The 12,382-nt window shown below is 46.6% G+C and overlaps 1 protein-coding gene across 1 annotated transcript; it reads left to right on the top strand.

The window, feature by feature from the left end:
• Positions 1–1,486: 1,486 nt before the first annotated feature.
• On the top strand, positions 1,487–7,280 carry b3galt4 (UDP-Gal:betaGlcNAc beta 1,3-galactosyltransferase, polypeptide 4). Its single transcript, XM_018762263.2, has 2 exons — positions 1,487–1,550; positions 5,439–7,280. The coding sequence occupies exon 2, from the start codon at positions 5,531–5,533 to the stop codon at positions 6,611–6,613; it is 1,083 nt and encodes a 360-aa protein (XP_018617779.1). The 5' UTR covers positions 1,487–1,550; positions 5,439–5,530; the 3' UTR covers positions 6,614–7,280.
• The last annotated feature ends 5,102 nt before the right edge of the window (positions 7,281–12,382 follow it).

The raw sequence follows: 12,382 nt of genomic DNA on the forward strand, positions 1-12,382 counted from the left end.
TAGAAGGCCCCGCGTTTTCCATTGCATCAAATATGTTTATATATGATTGCAGGAGAGAACATTAAAAAGCCTAATTTGAATCAAATCCACCCAGTACTTGAGTTCTGTAGATTTTTAACCTGAAGGTTCTTTGCTTTGACTTAAGTGGATTTTTGAACAAGTGCTTTTGTTTCAGTATTTTTAAGGAAGCATGCACTTCACTTACGTTTACTCATTTAGCAGATGCTTTTCTCCAAAGTGACATACACATGTACGTATACACACACACACACACACTTTCTGACCTGCTTCTCCCATATGGGGTTGTGGGGAACTGGAGCCAAACCCGGCAACAAAGGGCGTAAGGCTGGAGGGGGAGGGGACACACCCAGGACAGGACACCAGTCTGTCACAAGGCACCTCAAGCAGGACTTGAACCCCAGACCCACCAGAGAGCAGGACCCGGTCCAACCCACTGCACCACCATGCCCCCCCAAAGCGATGTCCATCTCAGCAAAAATACAATTTGTGCATAAAATTAAGAGAAAGAGACATGACTGCAGACATGTGATTAAGTAAACATAGTTACTTTCCACTTGAGGCACCGATGTTCATCACTTGAGTAGGTGCATAAAATGCAGGATGGATGAATGGATGAATCCTGATAACCTCCTACAAATTTTTTTTAGAAGAAGGTACACAAACAAACATTCACATACAATGCCAGAGTTGTGGCTGTGTAAAGGCTTATCTGGGGATGATCATGAAGTTACGGTGCATGAACATTTACACCATACACAAGCTGGAGAGATTTTGGGCGAAGTGAATCCGGAAGAGGTGAGTTTTCAGACTCTCCCTGAATGTAGACAGAGCTTCAGCGGTTCTGAGTGAGAGGGGAAGGTCATTCCACCACAACGGAGCCAGAACCGAGAACCTCCGCGCTTTACCTTTCATGCATGGGACCACTAAGCGAGCAGAAGTAGGCGAGCGAAGGGGTCTGGCTGAGGCGTAGCAGTTGATCAGGTCTTGTAAATAGCTGGGAGCAGTTCTATTCATGCATTTGTAGACAATAACTAGGGTCTTGAATTTGATCTGGGCAGCTATAGGGAGCCAGTGCAAAGAAATGAGTAGATACGTGGGAACGCTTCGGCAAGTCAAACACAACTCGTGCAGCAGCGTTTTCTAGATGCTGCAGAGGTTTGATGGCAGTAGAAGGAAGGCCACACAGGAGAGAGTTGCAGTAGTCCAGTCCGCTTGTGTTTCACTATCCACCTCTAATTCCAGCGCATAAAGAAACTGGAGGATGTTCCCATCTCCACATCACACAGCCAGGATGCTTAACGACACTCGTCCGCTTTAGACCCGAGCTGAGAGTCGCGCTCCGCGAGCGATGCGAGGCTCCCGCAGAGAGAGCGCGAGGCGAGCGCTCAGGGCTCGCGGAGGGGCGAGAGCGCCCCCTGTCGGCGGAGCACCACGTGACAGCTGTGAGCCCGAAACTAGGCAGAACGCAAAAGACCGAGAGCCCGAGACGGATGAGCCGCGGCTACCGCCGCATCTTCGCGGCGAATAAGGTTTGTGTTAACGACACGTCTCCGATTCCATTTGCGATGGACTCGCGTTTTCTTCAGGTTTCCGTGCGAGTGACATAGATATAGTAGCAGCGAACGGAAACATGAACATGATTGATCTGCGCTTCCGATAAAATTCTTTTAAAAATATTTGTGATGCGCCGGTATGACGTCACGTGTCTGTTGTAGCGAGAGGTCGTGTCTACATTTTGAAATGTCACACTATTGCCCTCTTTACTTATAAGTTATATATTCCCCGTTTTTTCTGTTGACCCTCGAGCCGTGCGAGTTCCTCTTTTCCGACATGTAATTAAATTTGCGTTTCTAATTTGCAGAAGCCAGATCTTTACTGCGTTCACTCTGTGCCTCACTGCCTGGCTGTGTCTGGAAGGGAGTCCGACATGGACGGATGCGCGTTGTTGTTGTTACATCCGAACTCGGACACAAAGTAAAGACCCTCACGTGCAGAGTGTATTTATAAGTGCGCGGTGTGAACTGTAAAGTACCGAGCAGGGGGTGAAACGAATAACGCGAGACAAGGAGACACACACAGTCTATTCGCACAAAGGTGAGAAGTAAAACGTATATTCGCGTAGGACTCGAACACGGAGGTGTTGCGAAATACCGGACTGGAACGCTGGACCTGGACTGGAACACGAAAGGAGTAGATAGAATCAGAATCAGAATCAGAATCAGAACGAGCTTTATTGCCAAGTATGTTCGCACATACAAGGAATTTGTCTTGGTGACAGGAACTACCACAGCACAGACAGAATGACAGTGACAAGACACAGATGAGAAGATAGAGTATGTGAGCAAGGGATAAAAAATATTTAAAAATATAAAGTACCCAATATACAAAAATAGTACAAAAATAGTCGCTAGATACAAATGCAAGGGAGTGTAAGAGAAATGTGATAAATAGTTATAAATATAAATAGCATTATATTTATATTATTATTTATATTATTATTGACTGTTGAGGTGTGAACACCATCACAGTTAAGAACAGCTATATAGCCTCTTCCTCTGATGTCTACAGCTTTGAAAGTCTTGCACCATGCCATCATCTTTATGAAGCTGGGCCTGTGCAGCATCTAAAACTGGGTGAAAATTCCAAGTGGATAAGAAAAAATTCTAAGTGGATAACTGTATTGTGGACACTAAGAACATCTTGTGATGCTTTTTGGATTAGTAAATGCTCCAGAAGACTTTCATGTGCTGATGAATAAAGTGCTTTGGGATATTTATTTATTTATTTATTTATTTATTTATTTGGGGGGCGCGGTGGCGCAGTGGGTTGGACCACAGTCCTGCTCTCCGGTGGGTCTGGGGTTCAAGTCCTGCTGGGGGTGCCTTGCGACGGACTGGCGTCCCGTCCTGGGTGTGTCCCCTCCCCCTCCGGCCTTACGCCCTGTGTTGCCGGGTAGGCTCCGGTTCCCCTGCGACCCCTTATGGGACAAGCAGTTCTGAAAAAAAATATTGCACGGTTTACTCTCTAGGGGAGAGATTTAGGTGTTCATGAGGTAGATGGCCTGAGGAAAGAAACTTTTCTTATGCCTGGCTGTCCTGGTGCACAGTGCTCTGTAGCGCCGGCCAGATGGCAAGGGTTCGAAGAGGAAGTGGCCTGGATGTGAGGGGTCTAGAATGATTTTGCTAGCCCTTTTACTGACTCTGGACGAGTGCAGTTCTTGGAGAGCTGGGGGGGATGTGCCGATGATTCTTCCAGCAGTCCGAACTATCCGCTGCAGTCTTCTGATGTCTGACTTCGTAGCTGAGCCGAACCAGACAGTTATAGAGGTGCAGAGGACGGACTCAATGACTGCAGAGTAGAATTGCAGCAGTAGCTCCTGTGGCAGGTTGAACTTCCTCAGCTGGCGAAGGAAGTACAACCTCTGCTGGGCCTTCTTCACAACGGAGTCTATGTGGGGCTCCCACTTCAGGTCCTGTGAGATGGTGGTGCCCAGGAACCTGAATGACTCCACTGTTGCCACAGTGCTGTTCATGATGGTGAGTGGGGATAATGCTGAGGTGTTTCTCCTGAAGTCTACGATCATCTCCACCGTTTTGAGCGTGTTCAGCTCCAGGTTGTTATGGCTGCACCAGACAGCCAGCTCTTGGACCTCCTGTCTATAGGCAGACTCGTCGCCATTCCGGATGAGGCCGATGAGTGTGGTGTCGTCTGCAAACTTCAGGAGTTTGACAGAGGGGTCCTTCGCGGTGCAGTCGTTGGTGTACAGGGAGAAGAGCAGTGGGGAGAGCACACATCCCTGGGGGGCTCCAGTACTGATTGTGCGAGTTTCGGATGAGAATTTTTCCCAGCCTCACTATCTGCTGCCTGTCTGTCAGAAAGTTGGTGATCCACTGACAGATGGAGGTGGGCACGGAGAGTTGGGTTAATTTGGACAGGAGGAGGTGTGGGATGATGGTGTTGAAGGCTGAGCTGAAGTCCACGAACAGGATTCTCGCATAAGTCCCTGGTTTGTCCAGATGTTGCAGAATGTAGTGCAGTCCCATGTTGACTGCATCATCCACAGACCTGTTTGCTCGGTAAGCAAACTGCAGGGGGTCCAGCAAGGGTCCAGTGATGTCTTTCAGGTAGTCCAACACCAGTTTTTCAAGTGACTTCATGACCACAGATGTTAAGGTGACAGGTCTGTAGTCATTAAGTCCTGTGATAGGATGGGCACTCGGGATTGGAACATGAGCAATTATGCAAAAAAAGGTGAGGAAACCGGTAACTAACGATCGCCAAGAAGCACAGTAGAAACGCCGATTAAGAATCCGCGACCTATCCTCAGCCGCTTACTCCTAACCTCCAGATTATGCTCAGGTGCACGGGTCTGGTCTGGTGGCACTGAGTGGCGCCTTCTTTGCCCTGTAGGGATACTGTCCCTGTGGGCCGTGACACTGCGTACATCGCATTCACATTGACTTTATTCTTTCGTCAGAGAGTGATTATTAACTGGGAGGGGGGTGCGGTGGTGCAGTGGGTTTGACCGGGTTCTGCTCTTCAGTGGGTCTGGGGTTGAAGTCCCGCTTGGGGTGCCGTGCGACGGACCGGCATCCTGTCCTGGGTGCGTCCCCTCCCCCTCCAGCCTTGCTCCCTGTGTTGCCCGGGTTAGGCTCCAGCTCCCCAGGACGAGCGGTATCAGACAGTGTGTGTGTGTGATTATTAACTAGTATATGGGACTAACCATATTACATTACATGGGGGGGTGCAGTGGGTTTGACCGGGTCCCGCTCTCTGGCTGGTCTGGGGCTTGAGTCCCACTTGGGGTGCCTTGCAGCGGACTGGCGTCCTGTTCTGGGTGTGTCCCCCCCCAAGCCCTGCGCCCTGCGTTGTCAGGTTAGGCTTCGGCTCTCCGCAACCCCGCTCGGGACAAGCGTCAATGTGTGCATGTGCCTATCACATTAGTGTCACACAAAATACCGCTTCTGTATAACAAACAGTGTGCATTGTTCACGTACTTACATTTTATTCGTTCACCTTTTCACGTTCCTCCAGAGTAACTGATAATGTTAATCTTCTGACAATTATTTACCTGTTTACACAGCTGGGTAGTTTGATGGGAGTAATTTAGGGTAAGTACCTTGTTCAAGGGTACTGCAGTGGGGATTCGAACCTGCAACCGTTGGGTCCAAAGGCAGTCGCTCCAACCCCTACACTACCAGCTGCCCCGGTATTTAATATTTTAATAATACATTCAAATACATATAGCACAGTAGCTGCAGATTACCCTGTAGGTGATGAGAATGCAGAGAAATGGTTTGAAGATGCAGTGAGAAGAGAAGGTCTTGCTTTGTCTTTCTTTTAAGATGTACGGTGGATGGACGGCCTGCGGTGGTCTTTCTCTCATCCTCACACATGGTCTCTTTCCTGCTTGGCAGCGCCGCACGTCGACACATGAGGGCCTGATTGCGCAGAGGAGGCAGCGGAGGTCTTGGCCAGCGAGCAGAGAACTCCCGGTGCATTGGCGGGGATGGTGTGCCGAGTGGTCCGAGGCTGTAGGTTCCAGTTCTGGAAGCGCAAGGGCAGCGCCGTGACCTTCGCGTGTGTCATGGTGCTGCTGGCCGCCCTGTCGACCCTGCTCTTTGTGGATGCCATCGAGTCCTGGGCCGTCTCCATGAGCAGGACCAAAGGGGTGGCCGGGGTGTGGGTGGGGCCCGGCCCCCCCAACAGGGGCTTTCTAAGCCCACCCGAGGAATACCTGCTGATGCCCAGCCCTCTTGTCTGCCAGCGAGCGAAACCGTACCTCATCGTCATGGTCACCACTGCTCCGGCCCACTGGCAGGCCCGCCAGGTGATCAGGGAGACCTGGGGAGAGGAGACGGAGGTGAGGGGGCGGCGAGTCATGACTTTATTCATGGTGGGCCAAAGCCTCGACCCTGGACTCTCCAAACAGCTGGTGGCAGAGGCACGAGATCACGGCGATGTGGTCCAGGGCCGCTTCTTGGACAGCTACGCCAACCTGACCCTGAAAACGCTCTCTCTGCTCGGCTGGGTCCACCGCTTCTGCCGAGAGGTGCCTTTCGTTGCAAAAGTGGACGACGACGTACTTTTCAACGCCGGTGCTCTCCTTCACTACCTGAACAGGAACCACAGGACGGAGAGTGACCTGTACCTCGGTCGGGTGCACGTGCGTGTGCCTCCAAAGCGCAAGCCCACGAGCCGTCACTACCTTCCCGCCCTGTCCTATACCCCCGAGGTCTTCCCGGACTACTGTAGCGGAACGGCGTACATCCTGTCCCGCGCTGCAGCTCGCAAGATCTTGCAGGCGGCGTCCACATTGCCCCTCCCAGATCCGCTGCCACCGGAGGACGTCTTTGTGGGCCTGTCCGCCCTGGAGGCTGGCATCGTGCCCCACCACTGCCCACTGTTCTCGGGTGGCCCTGGTGTGCCGTACAGCCGCTGCTGCTACCAGGCCATGGTATCCGTGCACCACACGTCCCCAGAAGAGATGGTTCGCTTCTGGACAGAGGTGCACTCCATACCGCCCTGCTCTTGGCTGAGCATGAAGGCGTCCTTGGGTCTCTGCAAGGTCCGAGCGCTAGTGGGGATGTGAGCTGGGGGACGACGCAGATGTATGGAGACCACCGCGTGTGTCCTAGGAGGACTCCGTTCACTGCACTTAACTGCACGCCAGTGGTGTATGGACCCTGCACTCCACACCAACATAAAACCAAGTGAAGAAATTGCTTATGAATCGGAACTGGTAAAGGACAGTTCTTCACTTGAATACCTTCATTCTGCATTATCTCCAGCTTGAATTTCACAGATTTTACCTTTTACTTACTCAGCTTGACCTGTTTATTTTAAATGTATTTATTTACTTGAATTAACACTGGGCTTAACACTTCAGTTTATAGCAGGAATGTAATTATGTCGTTTCATGCTTGAAAGGAGCTGTTTTTAAACTACTGTTTAAGACATCCTTAGTAGCAATGTGACTTAGTCGTATGGAAGAAGACTACAAATAATACTTGAAGATACAAAAGGAAAGGTGCAAATGATGTATGTCACTGTCCATCGATCACATAAGCAGCATCATGGCAAGAGATCCTGGAACATCGTGAGAATAAGACATCAGTGGCATTTTCATTAAGCGATACAAGTTTATCAGAGGGGAGTATAAAACAAGGGATGCGGGGAAAAAAAACACGGGTTCCTCTTTAGAAACGATGAAGAAAGTATAAAAATAAAAACAAATAATGATGATTCACAGCATCATCTGGTTTCGAGTGATTAAGTGACCTCACGGGTGACACTTAGCAAAATGTTGCTGAATGGAAGCAGAATACAGTTCTGTTAAAAACCCACTGTTTGCCTTAGGTCAGGAAACTCTGAGTATGCGGAGATTCAAGGCGATCAGAAGACAATAAAAAGTCAGAATAATGTAAATACAAATACACCGTATTTTACCTATACTGTTACCCCAGAAGGGGGGGGCGCGGTGGCACGGTGGTGCAGTGGGTTGGACCAGGTCCTGCTCTCTGGTGGGTCTGGGGTTCGAATCCCGCTTGGGGTGCCTTGCAATGGACTGGCGTCCCATCCTGGGTGTGTCCCCTCCAGCCACATGTGTCTTGTTTGAACACAGGAGGAAATCATCCCCTCTTCTTACACCAATAATATTAGTTGTGGTTGCATGTGCAAATACAGTATATATTTTTGAAAATGTATTAAATTCAATCCAATTTATTTTTACAGAGCATTCTTCTCACGCAGTGACAGAGCGCTTGAACGCAAGCATAAGGCAAAGAAACAAATACATCAGACAAGGAAACAAAGAAGCTACAGAACTGGTGTAATACATTATCAATACTTTTATGGAGCTATAAGTTTGCCTACTGGCCACAGAGGAAAGGAATAAAACCTCCCAACTGAAAGTCGAGAGAGAAAAAACCTTTGGGGGTCCAAGGGCCAGTGGCTTCCCACCCCTCCTGGGCATTCTAGATTAAATAGGACTTCTGAGTCAGTTTACAGGTAACAGTGGCCACTGACTTGCTGTATGGTAGCTTGAGTTCCCCGTTCATCGAGGTACGTCCCGTCCGTCATGGCGGTTGGTCATCTTGAGTCGGCATGGGGTGCGTCTGTGACCACCGGCCGGCCTCCTCAGTGGAAAGTGGGAAAAACTAAAACACAACCAAGTGGAATAAAATTCAAATATAGTTTGAATTATTCTCAGCTAGGGCCCAAAACGTAAATGCATGTACTGCTTGTATAGATCCACTGCTGTAAGTGGTTCATGCATAGCAATGTCTCTTCGGACCATTGTGCTGATGTAGGGTCCATGCGTGTAATGTAGTGATTTAGGACAAGTTTGCAACCTAAAGGTAGTGGTTCAAGTCCCCATATATAGATTCTGTACTAGAATAGACCATAAATAATTTCTCTGCAATGAAGAAACATCTCATCCAGGACTAATGGGGGTATATACGCACATGCACACGTGTGTGTAAACATACATATATATATAGTATATGCATACCAACAAAGAAGTATGAAAAAGTTTGAAATCATCCAGACATTTTCAAGTTCTTGAAAGAATTCATACTTTTTTAAATCAAGGTACCATTTAATTGATTTAAAAATATAGGCAAGACATCATTGCTAAAGTTGCAAATGGCTGTTACTGATTGAAATGACTGATTTTTAATTTATTATTCACATATGACTGCAAAGCCCCATTTTCAGCAGCCATTACTCCAGGGTCCTAATGGTTAACTCTGTTGGTAGTGGTCCTAACGATAGAGAAATCTTTGTAATTGTTTTAACACAGCTGAAATATTATTCTGTTAAAAAATGAAAGTAAACTGTCTTTCCTTGGGTTGTAAGGTACTGACATTCCTAAAGTTAATTTCTGGGTTCAGAAATGGCCAAAACGAAAGAGCTTTCCCAAGAAACATGTTAGTCTACTGTTCTTTTGTGAAATGAAGCTTAGTCTATACATCAGATTGCCAAGAAAGTGAAGATTTCATACAAAGGTGTCCACTACTGTCTTGAGAGAGGAGGGAAAACTGGATCTAACCAGGATAGAAGAAGCTGAAGGCCCAGATGCACAACTGCACAATAATTCGAAACAGACTGTAGTTTGAGAAACAGATACCTTACAGGTCTTCAGTTGGCTACTTCTTTAAATAGTACATGCCAAATACCAGTGTCATCTGCAACAGCGAAGACTTAGACTCATCTCTCCATAATACTCTTTCCAGTCATCCACTGTCCAATGTCTGTCTTCTTTTGCCCATTTTTTTTTAGGTGCCAATTCCAGATATGACTTTATCCTTGAAACTCTGCTTCTAAGGCAGCATCCCAAAGTTGCCTTTTCACTACAGAATTAGTTAATCCTCATCACTCCAACTGGAGCATAATGCGCCGACTATTCTTCTCTATCCATCTCGGTCTTGAGCGAGCCGGGTGACTTCATTCCAGGTCTTGCCAATTGCTTGCCTCTCCTTCTCGATCGTGAAGAGAAAGAATGTCAGCCTCTCTTTCCTGGTGGTGTCCGTCTGTGGGTAATATGTGGATGCCTGGTCTTGCTCATCCATAGCACATGTCCCAACCACCTCCATCGTCTCCTTTTCACTTCATCCGCAATGTTGTTGACGCCTGCGAATCTGCTTACTTTTCTGTTGTTGACGTGTTTTTCCCAACGTATTCCCAAGATGCGTCAAAGACACCTCCCCTCAAAGCCTCGAATCCAGCTCTCTAACTTCTTGCTGATCCTTCAGGTTTCTGCAGCATAGAGTAGAACTGATCAGACATTTGACCTCTTGATCTTCATCTTGGTTCAGGTCTGCAAAACCAATGATTTCCAGACGTTCTCCAATCCATTGAATTCTTGTGCTGCTAGACCAGTTCCGGTGGAGATCTCATTCTCGGTGTTGCTGTCAGCTGAGATGTAGCTACCCAGATATTTGAAGTGTTTCACCTCCTCCAGCTCCACATTTTGTACAACTATGTTCTTATTACTTGTTGTTTTTACCTTCATCACCTCGGTCTTGTTGGGATGAGTCTTTGGCCCTACACTTTTTGCACTTCTCACTGCAGAATATATAAAATATATTTTTTCCATCACTGCTGGAAGAGATGTTTCTTCTTTGCAGGGAAATTATTCACGGACCATTCTTAACTTCTGAGGTTAAAGGCTGCCACTTTGGAAAAGCATCTGCTGTGAACTGTGACACATAGACTATACCGGACTATGATCAGTTCAAATGATCCATTATTTGCATGGCAGAAACCACTAGAAGGTTTTTTCTTCTTTAACCATCCATGCTTTCGATATCTGAGGTGGTGAATTGCCTCCTGTATCTTTAATACATCTTTTAGTACCTTCAGAAAGCACAGTCTGTGTTCCATGTTTGTATATAAAGCCTGCTTGATTTACCCCAAAGCATTTTTAACCTGTCACAGCATCTTTGAGGTGCTTCATCATACTAAAGTTCTGCCAGCAGTCTTGCAGCTGAAGCATTATAAGTAGAACGAGCCCCCGCAGACTTAGCAAGACTTAAATTCCAGAGACTTCTTAATTTCCTGGTGTTCATTGCAGCCACTTGTCATAACTGCCACTGCTATTTACGGGTTCTGTTATTCTAATAGTTTCCCTGAGCAAAACAATATTTGATGGGTGCAGGGAGCAGAGCACTGAGGCATCAGTTACACAGTCTGAGAAACTATGAAAGAAAAATGGATAATGAATTCAATACTATTATACACTGTATAATCAACTGACTGAAGTAATTCAGTCATTCAAAGGAGGGTTGGGAGCACAGATCTACACACGGCCCTATATGGAGTTAGTGTCCTGAACTGTGAACTGGTTTTACCTTGTGGCCTTTCTGGGAACTATATAGTAACACAGTGTTTGCACTGAGGCAGTGAATTGTAGTGATTTCATTTAGTAACCTTTGTTCAGCTTCAAGCTGTATTTCGGTTTATGTGTTTTTCCACGGCGAAAGTTTACATGTGCTTCAAATGCCCTCAAGTCTTTCTTGTAGTATACAACCATTTTTTTATACCCTACTGTAGCTGATGGAAAGGCTGCAGCAACTTGATCATTCACCATCTATGAGGCATATTCAACAAAAGTTTAAATTTTTTTTTTTTTTTGGTCTTGTCATTAATTTGTGCCTTTATTTTACATTTATTCATTTACTTCACTTTTACTTTTATTCGTTTAGCAGACACTTTTCTCCAGAGCAACATGCATCTCAGAGAAATACAACGTGTGCATTATACTAAGAGAAAGAGAGACATAGTTGCACGTGTGATTCTTAAGTAAAGTTAGTTTGTTTCTTTCCACTTGATACACCGATGTTCATCGCACAAGTAGGTGCGTAAAACTCAGGATAGACTAATCCTGATCACCTTCCTACAGTTTTTTTTTTTTAAAAGGTACACAAACATTTACATACAATACAGGAGTAGCTGTGTAAAGGGTTATCTGGGGATGATCATGAAGTTAGAGTGCATGAACATTTATACCTTACATGAGCTTGAGAGATGATGGGCAAAGTGAATCCAGAAACATGAGTTTTCAGACCCTCCTTGAATGTAGGCAGAGTTTCAGCAGTTCTGAGGGAGAGGTCATTCCACCACAACAGAGCCAGAACCAAGAACCTCCATGCTTTACCTTTTGTGCACAGGACCACCAAGCAAGCAGAAGTAGATGAACAAAGGGGCCTGGCTGGGGTGTAGCAGTTGATTAAGTCTTACAAACATCTGGGAGCAGTTCTATTGATGCATTTGTAGACAATAACCAGGGTCTTGATTTGGGCAGCTATAGGAAGCCAATACACAGCAGTAAGCAGGGGAGATACATGGGAACACATTAGCTGATGCTGTTCTCCAAAGCAACTTACACTGATAATGTCACAACTATTTATACAGCTGGGTAATGTATAGAGCAATTTAGGGTAAGCACCTTTTGCTCAAGGATACCACAGCCAGGGGTGGGATCAAACCTGCAACCTTTGGGTTCAAAGGCAGCAACCCTAACCACTACACTACCATCTGTCTATTGGTCATGTTTTTTTTTTTTTCCATGATGAGCAACAACAACCTGCAAGAGATTAAAAACATGGCCTTCAAGACTTTGAAAGTTGCCATCCATGTTCATAGTTAACGTAATGAGTACTTTCTCACTCAGTCTCAATATTCTGGGAGATATTCTAGATTTCTGTTGTGCTGGAAGAGGATACTGAATGTTGCGTGCGCCTGTGAGTCTGACCTTTCCTTCCCTTCTCGTTTATGGTTGTTGTCAAGAGTTATAACCTCACCACAGGCAGACCGCCGCCTTTTACTCACCAAGGAACGTTCGGGTATCTACAAA

The sequence above is a fragment of the Scleropages formosus genome, chromosome 2 (assembly GCF_900964775.1).
Source record: "Scleropages formosus chromosome 2, fSclFor1.1, whole genome shotgun sequence".
Classification (NCBI taxonomy): domain Eukaryota; kingdom Metazoa; phylum Chordata; class Actinopteri; order Osteoglossiformes; family Osteoglossidae; genus Scleropages; species Scleropages formosus.

What these genes read in the sequence shown, in the direction of transcription:
- b3galt4 (XM_018762263.2), top strand. Translation starts at nt 5,531, where the DNA reads ATGGTGTGCCGAGTGGTCCGAGGCTGTAGGTTCCAGTTCTGGAAGCGC.